Source organism: Alligator sinensis, unplaced genomic scaffold, assembly GCF_000455745.1.
Source record: "Alligator sinensis unplaced genomic scaffold, ASM45574v1 scaffold210_2, whole genome shotgun sequence".
NCBI classification, from domain to species: Eukaryota; Metazoa; Chordata; order Crocodylia; family Alligatoridae; genus Alligator; species Alligator sinensis.
In genome coordinates, this window is record NW_005841946.1 from 2,637,390 (window position 1) to 2,658,493 (window position 21,104).

At 47.9% G+C, this 21,104-nt stretch overlaps 1 protein-coding gene across 1 annotated transcript in view; it reads right to left on the reverse strand.

The window, feature by feature from the left end:
* The window catches only part of DPP8 (dipeptidyl peptidase 8), a 40,094-nt gene extending 20,311 nt beyond the window's left edge, over nt 1-19,783 (reverse strand). Inside the window, exons 1-9 of the mRNA XM_006020082.3 lie at nt 19,511-19,783; nt 17,403-17,515; nt 11,354-11,527; nt 10,368-10,536; nt 7,304-7,414; nt 4,802-4,930; nt 3,364-3,425; nt 1,982-2,082; nt 856-1,033 (exon numbers count right to left, since the gene is read on the reverse strand). Of these exons, the coding sequence (XP_006020144.1) occupies nt 856-1,033; nt 1,982-2,082; nt 3,364-3,425; nt 4,802-4,930; nt 7,304-7,414; nt 10,368-10,536; nt 11,354-11,527; nt 17,403-17,515; nt 19,511-19,772 (1,299 nt within the window). The 5' untranslated portion in view covers nt 19,773-19,783. The remainder of the gene's footprint in view (nt 1-855; nt 1,034-1,981; nt 2,083-3,363; nt 3,426-4,801; nt 4,931-7,303; nt 7,415-10,367; nt 10,537-11,353; nt 11,528-17,402; nt 17,516-19,510) is intronic.
* Between the last annotated feature and the right edge of the window lie 1,321 nt (nt 19,784-21,104).

A 21,104-nucleotide genomic window follows, 5' to 3' on the forward strand; every position in this document is an offset into this window, starting at 1 on the left:
CTGGAGTACTGCGTCCAGTTCTGGGCACCACACTTTAAGAAGGATGTGGCCTGCCTTGAGAGGGTTCAGAGGAGGGTCACCCGCTTGGTTGGAGGGCAACAGGGCAGGCCCTATGAGGAGAGGCTGAGGGCCCTGAACCTGTTCAGCCTCAGCAAGCAGAGGCTGAGGGGGAATTTGGTGGCTGCCTACAAACTCATTAGGGGAGATCAGCAGCAAATAGGAAGGGTCTTATTCCCCCCAGCAGCACCTGGGGTGATGAGGAACAATGGCCAGAAGCTGCTGGGGAATATGTTCAGGTTAGAGATTAGGAGGCACTATTTCACTGTCAGGGTAGCCAGGATCTGGAATCAGCTTCCAAGGGAAGTGGTCCTCGCTCCTACCTTGGGTAAATACAAAAAGAGGTTGGATGAACACCTGTCTGGGGTTGTGTGATCCCAGAGTGTGCTCCAACCAGTGGCGGGGGGTTAGACTAGATGATCTATTCAGGTCCCTTCTGACCCCTAACTACTATGAAACTATGAAAAGGCAGGAAGGTCTTCCTCCTCCTCGATGCTGTGTGCAACTCAGTCTTAAGGTTGAAATGAAAGCATCTTACATTGACAGACTCATTCATGCTTTTTCAGGGACTTCAGCAGGGTGGACCAGGATCACCCACAGGCACCTAATATGGAGAACAGGATCTAACCCTTCAGCACTTCAGGTTAGAGACTCTCTTACTATGAATATGTACAGTGAAGAGCACAACGGGCCTTCATCCCATTTCTGGGAGTGAAGCCATACAAACAGCATTAACCCCATGTAAGCACTATGGGCAGGTCCACACCCTATGTAGGAGGCTACGCCCCAAATTCTTACATTGATCCAGACATCCGTTGTTTCTTCATAAATAATGAGTGGTGTAACAGAGTCAGGCACGGTGTCTATAAGTTTCTGTCTTTCCATAGCATCATCTTCTACCGGGATAAATAATGCAGGGGGGATCAGCACAATCTGAAGCCGTGTTTGGGAGCGGTCCAGCAAAATGGACCAGGCACTATCAAAGGAAAAACAAAGTATTAGGAAAATCCCGCATCATTACTCAGTATCAGACAGCTGAGAGAACCTGACTCGGGGAACACTGCGCGCTTTGATGGGGACAACAGTGATCAATTTTAGAGCCAGAGAAAAGATAAATTTAACTTTGGGCAGAGAAAAGCAAACATTTCCCCCAAAGTTTCAAGGCATCAGGCAGGCTCCTCAACAGAGACGGAGAAACCTGTCCTGCTTTAAATTTCATCCCCACAAAAATACGGTGGGTTCAAAAGTCTGTTTTGTTCTTATGTTCTTGGATTTGGATTGTGCTTCAGGGAGAACGTGGGAGGAGGATTTGACAACAGAAAAATCAGAAGGATCAAGGAAGCAAATGCCTTCCAACTGAAATTTAAGAACATATCTGAGGATCTCTGAGTGCTTATCAGTTGCCTAAAGAAATGATGCCGAAGCCTCAGGGCTTGCCAGTGGGCCAACACCACACTGTGAGGAGTTAGGCATGTGGCTCTGTCTACAGGGTTAAAAATAACATGTAGGTGTTACAGTGGGATTTCTGATGAGTTAGTCTGCTGCAGTGGTTAGGGTGCTAGCATAGGACTCGGGAGACATGGACTCAAGTCCCTCCTCAGTCACAGACTTCCTGTGCGACTCTGGACAAGTCACTTAACTTCTCTGGGCCTCACTTTTACAAATGGGGATAAAAGCGCTGCACTACCCCACAAGGGCACTGTGAGGACAACTGAATCCCAGGCCACGAGGTGATGGCAATGGAACCAGACAACCGGAGTGAGAATGCTGTGGTTTGGGAAAATGTCCCCTTTGCACAAACACGTTTGGAGCACTGTGATAATCACAGCAAGCATGTGCCAGAGCAAAGAGAGGGGCTGGGACTATCTGTTGCCAGTTGCATTGTCCCAAACCCACTAAGCAGAGACAGGATTAACATACGCACTATTTTCCTTCTGGAGTCCATCCCGCTCTAGCAATATACTCTACTCCTTCAAACAGGATCTCGAATGGCTGCACTAGTTCTGTATCCACAACATCCGCAATCTATTGATAACAACAGCAATCAACATCAAGAAATGGTGAAGCACGTGCCAAAGAAACAGGTCTCTGTATGCAAGTGGGCAAGGTTGTCCTCCACTGCAGCTCAAAAGGAATTGCATCTTTACCCTTGGCCTTCACAAACGTGAGGGATTCAATCCCATTACAGCCACTGAGGCTGGGCTCCGAGGCAGCTGCCAGGCTGCAAACCCCATCAGCAGCCAAGCAAAGATTGACTGGGTGTCAGGAGATACAAGGCGAATCCCTACCCTGTCACGGGCTTATGGAATGAGCCTGGGTGAATGGCTGTACCTCCACAGGTCTCATTTCCCCAGTCTGCAGTGGTGTGCACTGTGGCAGTGACCCCTGCCTGAAGTGAGGAAAAGCCCCACTTGTACACTTCATGGGTTGGGGTCGGCTGGCTTGTCTAGATTAGAGGTTGACCTCAGTGCAGGTACACTGGTATGTCCAGCAACGGGCAAAGTCCCCAGAGAAGATAGGCTTCCTAATCAGATACCACATGCTCCTGTACCCTTCTGAGTTATGGCACCTTCACATTAGCTAGAACAGCTTACACCAGCTGCCAGGAGACAGTGTGGGGGGCATAACACTCACTTCCCCACATACTGTATTTACACAGCAACTGAGTTATAGCTCAGTAAATTCTCTTCCCAGTTAAAACATCCTCAGGAAGATGTTGAACCAGTCACTAACCAGGGGGTTGGCCACGGGAATGCTGATCACTCGTGTCTAAAACATACCAGCCCTATGCTGAAACCTTTCACCCCCTATATGAGTGGAAAAGGAGAGATGCCAGTGCTATATTTGCTTGCTGCGTTCCTGACATTACACCAGGCCATGGGTGACTGGTGCTGCCTTAGTCAGGGGAGGCACATGCCCCGCCCCAGAAACCAGTCAGCGACTGGAGGGGGGGGCGGGGTGTCCCTCCCGTGGCCAATCACAAGGTGGCAGATCGCTGTGGCCACTTCTGGGAGCACCATGGTGCTCCCACTCCCTGGCCAGCGCTCGCAGGGGGGGGGGCACCAGCACTCCCGCCTGCCCCCCTTGCCTGTTGCCTAAGCAGCAAGCACGTGGCCGGTCAGGGGGTGCACGTGCACCCCCTACGCGTCGCCACTGCACCAGGCTGTTTGAAACAGTAGTCTATGGATCACCCCCATACCCCTTGTGTGCCCAGCAGGCCTTTTTGTGTCAACTGAAGATCCCAGTTTTACAAAGGAGTCACAAATGTCAAATTGATTTAGAAAACAAATGCAAATTAAAACTTACTCTTCCTTCAGCATCAATTGTTATTTCGGACACCTTGAAGGTGACCTTTGGATTCGCTGTACCTATAAAAAAAGACATCAACAATCACACAGTTTGCTTTCAGGCAGACAAACCCATATTCCAAACACCAGTAGCGATGTTTACCCCAAATTGCACAGAAAGCAAGTAACAGACTGCTCTGTCATTAATTAACCCCATCCTGCTGGGGGTACAAGGGGTAGTATTCAGGTCAGGTCAGAAGGGACTAAAACGAACAAAGGCCCTGAGGCCCAATCCTGTACACATATACTAACAGAGCAGTGCCTGGTGACAAAAGTAGCCTCTGGAGAATTAAGAGACCTATTTACAGGAGTAAGTGCCAGAGTCAATATTACCACTGACCCTGGTGTTTACTCCTACAAGTAGCCCTCTTCATTCTTAATGGTCCCACCATTTCAAAGTTCTAATGTTAGTCTTTTTCTCTTTGAGAAGGGGGGATTAAGGGTTACAGATACAGGCCAATTCACTTTGCAGCAGGAAGCATTACCTCCCAATGCTATATCCTTAAAGACATACCCTGTAGGGACTGGCCAGGTAGGACCTTTCAAAAAAAGCGGCATTCTATTAGGGATGAGCACCAAAAAATGCTATGCATCGGCCTTACAGACGCATGACAGACACCTCTGCAAAGGACGTGAGGGTTCATATCTCCCCACCTGGAACAGCAGGCAGAATTCAGGTGACTGCTCCTGCGCTAGATGATATTGTCTGGCTACAATGAAGACAGAGATCTGATCAAACCAGCCGGAGAACGTACCACAAAGCCACCAAACCCTCAGGCACCAACTTTAGGGGCTTATATGGCCCCCAATACCAGAGTATCTGAACACCTCCCAGGTTTTCACATGTATATCTTACCACGCCCCCACCATGAGGCAGGGCAGTGCTGTTTTCCCCCTCTACCCATGGGGAACTGAGGCCCTGAGGCCGAGGTCCTGTTTCTAAAGGTTTTTACCCTTTGCTCTGCTCAGTGCTACACAGCCCAAGTAAATCAGGCTGCTAAGAACTATCTTCAGGATGAAAGTCAATGGGATTTAGGCTCCTTGTGTCCAAGTCACGGCTGAAAATGGGACTGAGTGGTCTATACTGCTTCAAGCCTTGTAAATCTGAGACACCCTTCCAAGATTCCCCAACCCCCCACCCCCAATTACAAGGGCATTGCCAGCAGCTCAGTAGAAAGCTGTAAAAAATACGTGTTTTTTCACTTTGAAGCCCAGAGCTGTGAAGATAAAGAGGGTGGTGCTTCCTGAATAGTAAAGACGGAGCAGTATGCTGCCAGCAACTAAAAAACACTGGGTTAGCAGTGAGGATCCTACACCGTCAGCATGGGCTACAAAGGAGTCACTTGTGGGGGAGGGCTGAAGACAGAAGGAAAAAGGAGCAAGCAGCAAGGCCTCACCTGTTTTGGGATACCTGAAGGAATCTGTCCGCCTGGTCTCCAACAGGGGGGACGTGACATGAATGATTTCCACCTCTGACTCATCATTTTCTTCATAGAGAATCCTAAGGATTTTGCCCCCGTTGAGTGCTGCAAAGGAAGAGACACGTTTCACATCTGGAACTGCTGTAACAATCTGCTCATTGCAGGCGACGGCCCTGTTCCTTTGGATGCCTAGGGGGAGGCCGCATCATGCACTACATGCTGGAGCTCCAGCTGTTCGGAGCTAGAGGGAAATCCAGCAAGTTTGTGTACTGGCTATGAAAGCTTGGGCAGTGTCTCCTGCACAAAAATGCAAGACAGTGGCTGGGGCAAGACTGGGTTGTGGTAACAAGCCTGCCACAAAGAATATCAAACTCCACTAATGGCTTGCAACCCATTAGGCATAAGAGAGAGAGGAGCTTGTGGTACCCAATACCAGACCCATGCCATAAAATAATAAGAGTGGTAGTTAAAATTGTTAGCAGAGACCTGACACATTCATCACGTGCATCTCCAAGCTAAGGAAGCCAGAGAAAAAGGCTGAGCCAGTGTAACTAAAGAAGGCAAGGAAACTACATATACATTTCAGCTGAACTAGTAACTAACAAAGACAAAAGATTAAATATACATTTCAAGCAAAACCTGTAAAAGGTGCATTGAATACAAGGAAAATGTCCTATGCGTGGCATCCTCACATTTTTTCAAAACAGGCATCCAATGAATAAGGTGTTAAAAATGTCTCAATCATTCAATGTATGTCTGGAATTCTGTAAATAGACCATCAGCGGTATAAGCTATTGCAAATTTGCCTCATTGATAAACAAATACCCAAAGACAGGTCCAGTAACCAATGCCTCTAAACATCCTAGTTGACCACTCAAGGCCCATCACATTTAACTGACCTGTAACTTCAGGGCTACAAGAAACACAAGCCTTCAAACTGAAACAAATCGAAAAGCAGGAGCCAGGCAATATAACAATTGTAATATGATGATCACCCTTTTCCTCCCTGTTTTGTTCGGACTTTAATCAGCCAACCATCAAGGAAAAAAGCGTTGAAGTTATACAATTAAACAATATAAGCAGCAAGACAGAACTGCTAGCAAGGCATGCAGTCCAGGAAAGATCAAGAAGCCGTACTGCACCCAGACCACGAGTAAACGCTGCAAGACCGGACCAGCTTCCCTGCCTGCATTGGTGAGAAAACACTACTGCAGCTAAATATGTAGTGGGACTTTCTATAATATTTTATATTGGGAAAGCGTCTTTTTCTGTTAGTTTTGTAGCTTGTTAGTAGTTATTAAAGCAAGCATTTCTGCTATTAATCAACTGGGTGTTGCATCAATTCTTAAACCACTAGGTTTAAAATCGTGTTTTTAAGTGCAACATGTGTGCTATGTTCTGAATGATCCTGAATCTAAGGGCTCTACTACGCGTTCAAATTAAAGCCTGTTAGAAACCAGCTCTAGCATTGTTACACATTTTCAGGCACTAACTTTGTAGCTGGTTAGCTCTTTTTATATAGCCCAACGGTCACTTTTATTGTCTGATAATTACTTTGCAAGTGTGGTTGTCTAAATTTATTGCATGGTTAACCGGTTAAACGTATGATAATTACTCTACACATGTGGCCAGTCTAAATTTATTGTGCAATTAACCAGTAAATTTGCACAATACATGCAACGTGTAGCAGAAGTCTAACTGCTGTCTCCACTCTGATTAGTGTAGGTTTCTTTCCTCCAAGGTAACACACACCTAGACTGTGAACTGTAAAGCCCAGATGATGCTATCTCACAAAAACCATGGGGCATGGACACACAACATAATTACCATAGTCATCTAGCCTGAATATTATTCCAGTGTAAATTTATCCATAGTAAGGACCAGTTACATGATCTGTTCTCCCAAGCTGGCTGCCCACAGTAGGCACTACTGCAGTTCTTGGCCAGTGGGTGGATGGGCTGGAAGGGGGCCTGCTCTGTGCTGCCCTAGGATGAAGTTTAATAGGGGACTGAACATGTGTTGTACATGAGTGTACCTTATACTGGCACACCCTCCTCTTCTGAGAGGTAACTACCCCACACTAGAGAGATTTACACCAGCGTAAGGTGAGAGTCATGTGTCTGCCCTGCATATTCTACAGAAAGTCAATTTACTCCTTACTAAATGTGTCACCTGTCCATATGGAAATGATAATGTTAGCCTCTTATGATATATTTTAAGTACTTCCCTTTGGTCTTTTCTCTTATATTCTCACAGGACATTTCACTCCTTAGAGCTCACCTGCATCCTTTTCTCCGCATGAAACCCTGGTTTTGTTTGACGTATCCCCATCTATCCCAGCACAACCAACATGGGGTGCTACCTAATCGGGATATGGAACAGGAAGAGAAAACCGACTCTGTCCTACAGTGGCGGTGGCCCTGGGGCCATACCAACAGGATCCCTGCCCGTCAGCTACATGGCACTGAGCGCACTTACTTGGCTTGGTGTCCGGACACCACCAGTAGCCTGTGTATCGATCAAATTCCTCCTGCAGCACAAAGGTTGCGACTCCAGCAGATTTTGGATCCTCTTCTACGTTGGCCAGTTCTGAGGAGGCAACGGGAGAAAGCGTTAGGCTCCAAGCCTGGCTGCTGCCAAGGAACACAACCAGCTTCACATTTTCCCAACTGAGGGCCAAATTCACCCTGCAAGGAAGCAATTACCCCAGAGGTGAACCCAGCTTCAGTCGCTAACAAGATTGCAGCTGTCTCCTGCTCCCACTCAGCTCTGATCAGGCTGCTGGGTGATGGGATTTTCACAGTAACAATTTCCATTTCCCTGACAGCATCCCTTTTCACACCACTGAAATCATCCTCAGATGTACCCATCTCCCTTGCAGCCACAATCCATCCTCCCCCCTCCTGACCCTCATTCTCGCAAGCAGAGGGAATCATAACGGTTCCAAACAGCAGAAGTAGGAAAAAGGCAGCCCCCAAAGAGGAGAGAATAACTATCCCGTGTCACTTCCTCCCACAGCACACGCTCTTGTCGGGGCTGAAAGGAGGAAGATGAAATGGAAATAATAGGAGATGAGGCCAAAGCTGGACATTAGGGAACCTGCAGCACAAAGAAAAGCATTATAAAAGGGCTCCGCTCATTTCAAGGTGCGTAAAGCAAGGAAGACGGGAGGCTGCAGATGAGGTCGCTGATTGTAGTCTAAATAATTTTCCTCACCAATCTGAATCATGATTTCCATCAGCAAGCAAGAAACCATGATTAAAACTGATGACTTTAATGTTGTTTTGCATTTTTACTTTTGAGTTATTTTCCCAGAGTGGCTCATTTTCATTGCTGATTTGCAACCAAATACAGCCTGTCTCCTGAATCCAGCACTTTTTTTGGTATATCCAACTGCACTAATTTAAGCAATTATGTAGCTTGACATACATTTATTCATATTTCTGATTTTCAGATTTTTACATCTGAAAATAGAGAATGACTGATGCCTTACTGAGCAGATGATAACTTTTTATCCACAAATCGTCTCATGTCTCATCTGGATGGAAACTGGATTTCAATTAAAAGGGAGCAAAAACAGCATTTTCATTTTTTTATTAGTTAATAAAGCTACTTTAAATGTGCCAAGTAAATGCAAAAAAGTCTATTAAAACACATTGTGCATTTAGAACTGTTTTATTAAGCAAAGGGAAGGGTTAATTGAAGTTTGTGAATTGTTGGACTGTTTCTGATCACCATGAGTTAGATTTTCAAAGAACTAAAACTAAGCAGTTGTGGCAGAAGCTTTTCTATCTAATAAAAAATAGAAGTATTGGCATCTGGAAAAAATGCCACAACTTGCAGTAGCTTTACTGTGAAGAGTGAAAATAATACACTTAACATAGTATAAAGCATTGTGATGCATTATAAAGCTAGTGCTGTCTTCAAAACTTTCTGATGTTCTCCTCTTCATTTATATACTTAAATAAACAGTGCAATCTGGGCAGGGCTTACTGCTGCAACGTATTTTCATTTATTAAAATGAGTTTAACAGATTACAGCAAGTTTAGGGCTTGCTACACGTTGTTAACATTTTAAACATGTTTAGAAAGAAACATGTATAATTTCATAGATTTCACAGGCGTTAGGGCTGGAAGGGACCTCACGAGATTATCAGGTCCAGCCCCCTGCCCAAGAGGCTGGAAGTCAGCTGGGGTCAGATCACCCCAGCAAGATAAGCATCCAAGCATTTCTTGAAGGTTTCCAGAGTAGGTGCTTGCACCACTTCTGGGGGGAGTCTATTCCAGACTCTGGAGACTCAGACGGTAAAGAAGTTTTTCCTTATGTCCAGTCTAAAACAGTCTTCCAGCAGTTTGTGATCATTAGACTTTGTCTTCCCTTGGGGTGCCCTGGTGAACACATGTTCTCCCAGATCCTGATGCATACCCCTGATATAAATATAGGCTGCCACCAAGTCCTCCCTGAGCCTCTGCTTCTCCAGGCTGGAGTCCCATGCCTCTCAGCCTCTCCTCGTAAGGCCTGATCTCTTGGTCTCTAATCATTCAACTGCAAATGAGCAAACCAGTTTAATGGTTTTTTTCCTAAATAACTGTTTTATCCTCTTTGGAAATAGATATTCTTCATTCCCCTTTATCCAAGTCATATATGGTTATATCTGTAAAACACAATTTGGGAAGAAAGTAAAGGACTCCCGCCCCTGCTAGGACTTAAGCCTAGAGGTTCCTGGCAAGAAGGTCTTGCTCTTCTGCTCTGTGTCAGCTCTGATTGCCATATTTAGGGTCCCAAAGGTATTTTACCCCATTATCAGATTGGAAAGGACCATGGGGGGGGTTGCAGCAGGGGGTGTGGCCTCTTCCTGGGATCTCTTGAGCATATTTTTAACAACTCTGCAGCAGTAAGACATTAGCCACTGTGGTCCCACTGCTTTACCTGTGGCAGGTTTGGGTGTTATGTCTTGTGTTGCGTCAGGGTGGGCTGTGTAGTTTTGCTTAGAGATTAGACACTGGATTTGTATGGGATGGTTTGAATAGGGATAATCCTGCCTTGGGCAGGGTGCTGGACTAGATGACCTCTCAAGGGCCCTTCCAGCCTGACTTCTTATGAAGGAAAAGAAACAAGTGATGAATTAAATGTGAGGGAGTAGTAAAAGCCAAGAGGCCGTTCAGAAGTAGCTGGTATCACCTCCACAAAGCCTTGCAACCTGCCTATTCACTGCTGGGAATTGTTTTCATACTTCCATGCCCACAGACGCAGACATAGGAAAAATGAAATGGTTTAGGCCTGAGGTAAAAAACCTTGCCCGGTGCACTGAACAGGTGATTTGCTTTACCATACTCTATGGCACACAGCAGTGAATTGCTTCCACTATTTACACCAAAAGAAAGCTGGGGAGCATCACTGAATTCACCCCTGAAATAAAAAGTGACCTCCAGAGGTTTCACCCAGAGCCCTTATGCCAGGGAAGAATTCAGTCCAGTGGCAGAACACACGAGCATGCAGGGCAGAGGAGATCAAAGGTCTGGATGGGAACTAAACACGTTACCATTGTGCACAAAGGTTAGCCGCCTTTCTTCTCTGGTCTCTAGATTAGATATCCAAATGTCATTGCTATGAATAAACGCAATCCAGTTTGGATCAGCAGGGCACAGCTTGGGATCCATTCGGATGTTTGGACAACTGGTCTCCACCAAACTGGGCCTTAGAGGCTGTTGCTGTACAAAAGAAGAGAAGAAAACTTAGATTGTGATTAACAAAGTGCTTGTCTGGCTATGTGACTACACCCATCTCTGAAACGATCGCCTGGAAGGCCTATCTCCATCCAGCAGCCACTGCTGGCTTCAAATGCCTGAATAAAATGCTTGTAAGGAAACCAGGGCAGCTGATGGGCCTGTTCAGTGTTTCCACAGATGCTTGCTGACACCCTTGGATACAGACACCTTTCCCCCACACTAACAGAGACAGCCAGCAAGCTAGAAGCCACCTTGTTCAGAACCGCTCAGGGCAGCATAAGAAGCTACTCCCTAAGAATGAACCAGCCCCAGCAGGCAGTTGCCTTGCCCTGCAAAGCCACTGGGAACGCAGCAGCATCCACCCAATAATGTGAGCAGATGGGCTTCAGGCATTAGGGACAGCAAAAGGAAATGACTTCTGCTCTCAACTCATAGCCTGGCCCCTGCACTGACGGGCTGCTATTTCACAGACCTCTCTTCTCCATTACACAGCCAAGCCTCACACCTAGGAACAAGTCATTTCCCTGAAAGCCAGATGTAGGGGCTGCTGCCCACATTCCTCTTTCCTCTTCCCACACCTGCTCTCTGCCACTGGCAGTCCCACAAATTTCCTGCTTTATGCAACACCCCCATCCCCATCTTGAGAAAGCATTTTGGTGCCATTATCACGGCATCCGTAACGGGCTCCTCCCCACTTGGACTCCAACACATAGCTCTTCCGCTACCAAACTCCTGGCAGGGGAAAGCACGCAATACATTTAAGCAGGGTAAGGGAAAACCAGCCAGTGTGTGAACTCACAGTGAATCCATGAGGGCCTCCATCTTTGACGTGGTAAATCCCACTACCCGCCTGAAACAGGAACGTGCCACTTCCCCGGTGGTAGTCATAAGAGGCAATACCAATGGTGCCAATGCGTTTTCTCTCGCGCAGCAGTTCCTCCTCGCGGGAGTACATCCCATAGTCGAGGCTGGCCTGGAAAAGAACCGCAGAGCAATATCACCACTTGCTCTGCCTTTTCCTGCACCTTCAGGAGCAGGCAGGCAGCATCTCCGCAGGCTCCATCTCTGCTGGCCTGTGGTCAGATGGCAACTTGGCCAATCTGGCAAAGAAGAAATGAGCTGTTCCACTGCGAATCCCACTAGCTGCAAGCTGTTCTCTTTCTTTCATATTAGCAATTTTGGGCCTGATTCAGATTTCACGCCTGTCTAACACCAGTTGCAATTCCAACAGAAAAGGAATTATTCCTGATCTACACTGGTACAAGACCAACATAAGACCCTGTCTGAGCAGCTGTGCTGCTGATGCTTATAGAAGTAAATGTAGTGCACAGCGGGTGCATCTACATGTTCAATTAATGCAACGCAAACTCTGGAGCTGTTCAAACCAGAGTCAGTTGCTCCAGGGTACAGCGTCTACACATTCACCTGGGACAGCAGCAATTTGAGTCAGGCTGGAGCAGGCCCCCAGCTGGCTGGGCTGACCGAGCACAACGTACACTTGCAGTCAGTATCTACACGTGTTTTGGCGCAGTAAAGTACTCTGCCGTAAGACAATACTGTCCCTGACAATACCACCCTATGGCAGAATTAATTAGTTTAATGCGCCCTAACACCAGCGCACATGTAGACTGTGATGCTTTACTGCAGAGTTAATTAGTCTACTCCACAGTAAAGTGCACGTGTAGATGCACCCAGCATCTCACAGAGTGGGAAGAAAAGTGTTATTTGTTTTTGCTTCAATACGGTCTCCTTGTAGTGCATAGGCATTTCATTTAAGCCATACCATGCCCTTGTAGACTCCCTCCAGGGCCAGAAGAGCAGATTCAGGCTATTTGTCTCACGAGTTACACACATTTCCTACCAAGCTGGGGAACAGGAAAAGGGAGGATACTCCTTTTTGTTTGCCTTAGAGCTGATTTCTCAGAGAAGCCAAATATGACCTCAGACTGCTCGACATGCTTAGAGCTTCAGGAGAACGCTGCACTGGAATAACCTGAATCAACTTTTAAATACACACAGTTAAAACAGGGGCAAAAAGCGGGGCAGACACACCAACCAACACAGAGATCAGCTAACTTTGGCTTTCTTAAATTGCCTCTAATGGATTTAAGCTAAAACAAAATATGCTGCTCTTGGATAGACACAGGAGCGTCCATGCAGGCTCTTGCCCCAAATTAACCATGTCTATTTGAATTCAAATTTTAAGCTACACCAGGGCAAATCTCCCAAGAAAATGGAGCTAAATCAGGGGACGCTTCCATGTAAATGCACTCACGATGTAAATCAGTGATGCTGCCTTGGCATGCGCCCAGAAAGTTTACAGCAGCAAGCTCAACTGGCTTCAAATGAATTTAAATGGATTGAAAATGCAAAAGTGTTCTAAAATGAATCCAGTTTAAAAATCACACCTTGGTTAAATCAAGGTCGCATACCTGTATGCGACCCAAGCACAACAGAGGGGGAAAGGAAAATTCCTGGGAAAACCCAGGGAGCTGCAAGTTGGCAAAAGAGCCTGGGCAGAAAAGTTGTTATAAGGCAACATCATTTGCTCACCTTCCTTTCCAGAGGCTGTTACCTGCTGTGACAGGGCAAGGTGGTGTACTGAGCAGACCATGCTGACCAATGCTGTCCCATTGTTTCCCCAATGATGCATCTGCATCTACTTATTCCCCCTGTCTTATAACAGAGGCAGGAATGGTCTCTTTGTATAGAGCCCAACACGTGCCTAGGGTTCTAGCATTACAACAGCAACGATTACAGTAGCAACAGGAAGAGAGCAGGTGTTTGCTTTCAGCCTACCACTAAAGGGTGCTGTTAAGCTGGTTGGACAGGGCAGGTACACACAGCTTGTAAGAGAACGATTATAAGTAGGCATGGCAGAATTTGATTTTTTAAAAAATAATTTCGATGGCTAAAAATCAAAGTTTATTTTTAAACATTTATTATTTTTATCAATTTAAATTTTCAGGATCGCACAAAATTAGGGGTGTGGTAGCATGCACACACACACATACACACATGCTTACAAACATGCCCACTTCCTCCTCCAGCCCAACACACATGGGGGAAGTTGCTGTGCTGCTGAGCTGTCAGACTGCTGTCCAGCCCATGCTCAGGCACCACCAAGTCAGCACCCGCTTTCCTTTGTCCTGCAGCAGTCACTGCCCCCTGGCCCCACAACCCCCCCAGCAAGGAAACCTCCGGGAAGGCCCTGCTCTTATGTCCCCTTCCTATAAATTTTGATTATCAGCGATGGAAAAATTGTTTCAGTGGTCTGTGAGTGTAAGGTGAAATCACTGTTTACCAATAAAAATTAAATCCTGCCAAGCCTAATCATAAGACAGACAGCCTGTTCTGAAAAAAGAATTACAAAACTGTGCAGAGGCCAAAGAGGAAAAAGACAGACCTTTAGCTCATTCCAGCCAACAGCCACGGTGATCAGTCTAGATGGATGAAAGCACAAGGGGAATTTCAAACAGGACTTACAGTCTCCTAAGATGACACCAGGTTGTTCACCCCAGACCTAGGTCTTAAGGGACAAAGCCTGCCATTCCATACCTTGCAGCCCTACCTAGGTCTGTTGTGCAGCAAGGACAGCTGATGGGGAGCCCGTGGCCACTGTAGACCCTCTGAGTACTGCTCTAGGGTGTATAAATATGCCTCCATTGATCAGTTAGTCCTTCCAAAGCAAAGTGGTCATGGTGAGCTGCAGCTATGGAGCAGATGGCAAAGGAGGATTTGCAAGGAAAGCAAATGCAGAAATACCTCAAACGGAGCTTAAAGACAGATGTCAAACAAGCTCAAGAGATATGAGACTCTTGCTTAAGTCCCTTGCTTATCCCTCTGCAGTGGTCTCCAACCTTTAAGTAGGAGATCACCTTTGGCATTTAAAAGCAACCCAAGATCTACTGTGCACCACTGACATCCCCCCCGCCCAGCAGGTAAGTCTGTGGGAGGGAAAGGGGGAGGCAGAGGGAGAAAAAATTATTTGGGGGCATGCCTCCCCAGCAGGTAAGTCCCACCAAGCCAGGGCCACACTCAACTTGCCCCTGCTCCTGCCTCTGCAGCACTGTACCCTCACCACGGGGGCCTTGATCTAGCCCTTGCCCCTTCCCTCCCCCATGGACTGATCTGCTGGGCTGGGGCATATGCATGCATGCATTCAGGCACTCAGCCCCCGCACTCCAGCCTCGGATCAACTCCAAGATCTATCACAAGAGGCTCCAAGATCTACCCCTGGTGATTACTGTCCTACTGCAAAGAAACACCTAGAAACAGTGGGAGTCTACTACAGACCTCCCACCCAAAGTCAAGAGCTTGACCAGGAGTTCACCCGGGAACTGGCTGAGGCAGCATGCTCCAGGACCATGGTTGTCATGGGTGACTTCAACTACCCAGATATCTCGTGGGAGGATCACTCAGCAAAAACCGAGTGGTCACAAAGTTTCCTGTCTGAGTGGATGACCTCTACCTGATGCAAGAAGTCTACCTCTCGTTGGCCCGTAAATTGCTGCTCGACCTGGTACTGGCTACTGGGGATGACCTAATCAGTGACCTAGTGATCTATGGAAAGCTGGGTGACAGCGACCACAAGCTGATCACCTTCACCATCCGCCGTAAAGCTGGCAAGTCAGTCAGCAACACAGAAGTCCTTGACTTCAGGAAAGCCGACTTTGACAAGCTCAGGAGGATTGTCAGTGAGGCCCTAAGGGACCACAACCCCAGGGGGAAGGGAGTTCAGGAAGAGTAGTTGCTCCTCAAGTGAGCAATCCTCAATGCACAAGCTAATTCTATTCCATCTCGAAGGAAAAGCAGCAAGAGGGCACAGCAGGCCCCCTGGCTCTCCAGGGATCTAGCAGATCTCCTGAGGCTAAAAAGAAAGGCCTACAAAGGATGGAGGATGGGATTCACCTCCCAGGAGGAATATTCTGCACTGGTCTGGTCCTGCAGGGAGCAAACCAGGACAGCCAAGGCTGCAACTGAACTCCAACTAGCTTTGAGTATCAGGGACAATAAAAAGTCCTTTTTTACATATGTGGGGAGCCAGAGGAAAAGCAAAGGCAACACTGGACCCCTGCTAAACTAGATGGGACAACTGAAAACCGACGCCCAGGAAAAAGCCAACCTATTAAATGGGTACTTTGCGTCAGTCTTTCATCAGTCCCATGGATGCCCATGCCCACTACGGGACACGGAGGTCTGGGTGAGGGAGATCCCCTGCCCTCCAAAGTGCTGAGGATGGATACCTTCAAGTCAGCCGGTCCTGACAACTGACACCTCAGGGTACTCAAGGAGCTGGCAAGCATCAAAGCCCAGCCCCTGGCACGGATCTTCGAGAACTCCTGGCGCTCTGGTGTAGTGCCCGAAGACTGGAAGAAGGCCAATGTGGTGCCTATCTTCAAGAAAGGGAGGAAAGTGGATCTAGCAAACTGCAGGCCCATCAGCCTGACCTCTATCCCAGGGAAGGTCTTAGAAAAGTTTATTAAAAAGGCCATCCTTAACGGACTGGCCGACACCAACATGAGGAGGGATAGCCAGCACGGGTTTGTTGCGGGTAGGTCTTGCTTGACCAATCTCATTTTCTTCTACAACCAGGTGACCTATCACCTGGACAAGGGAGAGGAGTTTGATGTCATATATCTTGACTTCAAAAAAGCCTTCGATCTGGTATCCCATGATCACCTCTTGGCAAAACTGGCCAATTGTGGCCTTGGGTCCACCACGATCCGCTGGCTGGGAAATTGGCTCCGTGGTCGGACCCAGAGGGTGGTGGTTGATGGAAGTCAATTGTTATGGTGGGCTGTGACCAGTGGGGTCCCTTAAGGCTCTGTTCTTGGGCCCACACTATTCAACATCTTCATTAATGATGTGGACATTGCTATCAGATGTGGACTGGCCAAGTTTGCTGACGACACCAAAAGAAAGAGACTTGGGGGTCATGATTGACCACAAGATGAACATGAGCCTGCAATGTGATGCTGCGGCTAGTAAAGTGACCAAAATGCTGGCTTGCATCCATAGATGCTTCTCAAGCAAATCCCGGGACGTCATTCTCCCCTTGTACTCGGCCTTGGTGAGGCCGCAGCTGGAGTACTGTGTCCAGTTTTGGGCCCCACAATTCAAAAAGGATGTGGAGAAGCTTGAGATAGTGCAGAGAAGAGCCACGCGCATGATCAGAGGTCAGGAAAACAGACCTTACGACGACAGGCTGAGAACCATGAGACTCTTTAGCCTGGAAAAGCGCAGGCTCAGGGGTGATCTGGTGGCCACCTATAAGTTTATTGCGGTGTTCACCAGGATCTGGGGGAACGATTGTTCACCAGAGCGCCCCAAGGGATGACAAGGTCGAACGGTTATAAATTACTGCAAGACCGTTTCAGGCTGGACATAAGGAAGAATTTCTTTAATGTCTGAGCCCCCAAGGCCTGGAATAGCCTGCCATCGGAGGTAGTTCAATCACCTACGTTGAACACCTTCAAGAGAAAACTGGATGCTTATCTTGCTGGGATCCTATGACTCCAGCTGACTTCCTGCCCTTCGGGCAGCGAGCTGGACTCGATGATCTTCCGAGGTCCCTTCCAGCCCTAATGTCTATAAAATCTATGAAACTACATTCACCAATTGCAATAGCTGAAGGCCGGGTAGAAACCACCCAGCACAGAGATCTCACAGCAGGTAATGTTTCCTTGTTTAGCAGGAAAAAAATTGATCTAAACAAGAAAGGCACTCAAAATGTTCAAGTTCATGCTGCCACTGCTGAGCCTGTTGATGGCTCATGACTGCAGTGAGCACGTACACAGTGAATGCGCAACCAACCTCCACAAAGCAGTAAGGAAATAAGCACTTACTTGAAAGAGATCCAGAAGGGGTTTCCAGGAAAGCATTAGCACCGCAGCCTTGTTTATGGTTTTGGGAATTTCTGAATAGAACAGTGTGTTCTCTCTGTTCTCCCCAGACATTGCTAGAGAGAGGGAAAAAAGATTCATGTCCCCATTACTGAACATTAAGCAATCTCAGCAGATGACAAAGCAACCAAAAGACACAACAGTGTCACCAAAAATCACCTTCCATAAGAGGAACAAGTGGCAGTTTCTGCACTGGCATGCCACTCAGAGAGGGCAGGGGAGTGCCCTGCTCCACTAGACTGCAAGAAGGGAAGTGACAGAGGGAGCAGCTGTAGATGGAGGTATGCCACTGCTACAACATTTAAATTCTCTGGAAGGTATAAAATCAGGCAAGGCTTCTTGATCATTACTCCAAGTCTCTTGCTTGATTGCAACATCATGCTCTCTGTATCAGTGAAGGGAGTCCCAAGGAGGATGAAGCCTCTCCTCTCCCACCCCACCCCGCAGGCAGTTTGAGAATAGAGTACATTTTTCATATTCCACATTTAATAAGACTTGGGCCTGAGGTCTGGCCCCTGGTGAAGTTAATGAGTGTGTGGCCACAGATTACCAGACTGGACTATTTAGGGATCCTTTCTAGAATCCACCCAGCTACACTTGAACTTTTTACCCCCTACCTAGCCCTTGAAGCTCCTCCACATAAAACACAAGGGGATATTTCTATCTTGTAGTTTGTTCACGCTGTGCCTAGTCAGTTCCTCCTTTTCTACAAGCCTGGAAATTTTCCTGTTAGAGGCATAGAGTAACCAAATTGCAACAGAGGAATGGATTTTTCATTCAGCCACAGCAGAAGGGGAGGAAAAAACTAACCATATGAAAATGTGGCTGTAAAACCTCAAAAAAGTGGTAGGGTGAAGGGGTAGAAATAGAGCTTATAACCAATTCCAAAGCAGTTTGAGACATGGCTGACATTTCAGGTTCACAGCTTACTAATTTGGAGGGGGCTGCAAAGACTAGCTTCCGGTTCTCTGCTCCAGATCTCACCTCCTCCCAGAGGCTAGATTTTTTGTGTGTTTGTGTTTAAACAGTACAGCTTTTGAACAGAAGCATTTGGAGCCTTGCTCAGAAAAGCCACCCGAGATCCCCTGTGGTGCATTTTACACTACAAAAATCACCTAGAAGGGCTCGATTATACACAATATCCATTCAGAAATCTAGAGCGACGGAGCCTAAGTGACCAGCAGGACTGAGACCAAAGACCAGCAGGAAGGAGACAAAAGTGAAGAGGAGCAGCCAAGAAAGACAAAGTAAATCTGTGAATTTGCTACTGAAATAAAGGCACCTGCAGGAAATGTTCATGTGTGCCCCCAAGCACACCCTGCAAATTACCTATAATTGCTGAAGGCTTGGAATATTACATTTCTAATATCCCTGTTCAGGAGGACAGCAAAATAACCCCAGCTGTACCAGGTTTGGGGAACACCACTTATTTTCAACAGAATCCAAGCACAAGGATGAGAAAAGCTGGCCCAAGAAGAGGCCTCCAGGACTTTATCCTCCGACATAGGGTGGGGCTGCTGTTGAAAGAACACTTCCTCATTCTCTGTCCAGCTCTCCAAGCCTGGAGCATTAACGTTTCCAGCCCTGTCCACCCACTCCTTGGGGAGATTATGTCACTGGTTTTACAGTTGGAAAGTACTGTTATTACCTAGTCTGACCAGTAATTCTGGCAGCCAGCCAGTCCTGGTTTCACTACCGAACACAAACCTAGGGGCTGGGCACATGAACAAGTTACCATGAGGTAAAAGAGGGCCAGGATTTGTCACCGGTCAGCTGCTCTGCATTAACTGCTTACATGCATGCTCTTAACTCTGCAGTAAATGAGTGCTAACCTGAAACAGTTTAGCCTTCAATGAAAGGTGGCAAAGGGGCTTTCACTGAGACCTAAACTACCCTGGGTTATCTTCAATCTACCATGGGGCAAGAGTGTACACGCAGGCCATTACCAGAGTAGCAGCAAGTGCTGTCCCCTTTTAAGCACACAGCAACTAGTTTGTAAGTCCCTGCAGCGGACAAGTTAATAGAAGCATGAGTCCCACTAGCCAGCTTACCTAGATAGTAGATCCTGTGTGAATGGGGCCCTTCAGGGTCATTTTTCTTCACAAACATGAAGTCGTGAGGTGCCTTAGCCATCATGTAACCGTGGTATTTCCTCGTGTCCGTGAGCAGCTTTTTAAGCTGGCTCCAGGAATACCTCTCAACATAGAAGGGCTCCAGCCTGGGCGACTCCTCCTTCTCCACATGCTCCTCACACCCCGCCACCGTCTCAAAGATTTCAAGGCCCAGCTGTTCAGTTTCCATGGCTGCTGCCATGTTGCATGTTTCTGGAAGAATAAAAGACAAGGGACACGTCAGGGCTGTCTTTGAGAGGCCTAACATATACCTGCTTTGAACAGATTAGTACAACGACAGACAGGAGAGGAATACAACTACTTCTATACACATTTGGTGGGGGGGGGTGGGGAGGGGTCTGTATTTGTATGTTGGAAATACCTTGTCATCCTCAGACAGAAATGTTTAAGAGTAGGATGGGACACTGGAATTGAAATCTTTGCTGGTTCAAGTAAGAGGAACGCAGTCCAAGATCTACTTTTTTACAATAGCTGCTCATCCTCCTCTGACTGGACTCAATAGGAAATGGATCGCACAGCTTCTCTTTGTTAAGTCCTGCACTACTGCCTTCCTCTGACAATACCCTGCCCATACCAATATCTCAAACCTCATTCCCAGCAGACTCTCTCCCCTTGCCTGCACTTAGTTGGCATGAGGAGAAGGCGGGCCAAAACTGACAGCTGTCAGCGTGGAAACCGTCTGCTTTTCAGGCCCTCCCCTGCAGCAGGAGCCACAAGAGAGACTGAACTGGCTTTCAGGCGACTCCACCTGCCCTGCACACTGCGACCAGAAATGTCAGCCCAGCATCGACACAAAACACCCGGATCCTTCCTTTTACGCTGCCGCTCCGCCAGCCGTGGGCTTGCACCCCACGGGGATGCAAAGCCAAGATCGACAGTAGCTCCGGTGCTGCCAAATACCAGGGCGGCAGCCAAGTCGGTCACAGGTGAACCGGTTCACATCTGCCGGAAAGCAAGCGGCTCCAATTCAAGCAGGGCCGGATGAAAGACTGCGTTTCCATCCCCTTTCCAAGCGCACGGCTGCCCAGAGAGAGAGCAGCATCTCCTCCTGGGTCCCAGCCGCTCGCATGGCACAACTGGGGCAGCGGGACGGGAGAGCACCGCGCATCGCAATCCAGACGCAGAGAAAAGGGTGCGCCCAGGGGAGCACCGGGCTCGCAGCACGACGCCAAAATGCTTGCTGGCGCCAGCAGCCTCGGGCACTGACAGCGAACCCTCCCGGATTAACGCGAGCCCAGGAGCGGGCACCTAGCGCCGCGGAGCCTTGGGCCTGCGCCACCTCGCCCTCCGCTGGGGCCCAGCACACACCTGGGGCAAGGGCGTGGGGGGCAGGGAAATGTCTGTGTGCACGTGTGTCCGTGCACATACGTGTGTGCACAGGCACCGGCACATATGTGCACGCCTGTGCATGCGATGCAGCCTGTGCCCGTACGTGTGCGTGTCCGGGAGGGGTGGGGCGGGGGCACGTCCGTGCCCACAGGGGCCGAGCCCGTGGCGGGCGCCGTAGCAGGGC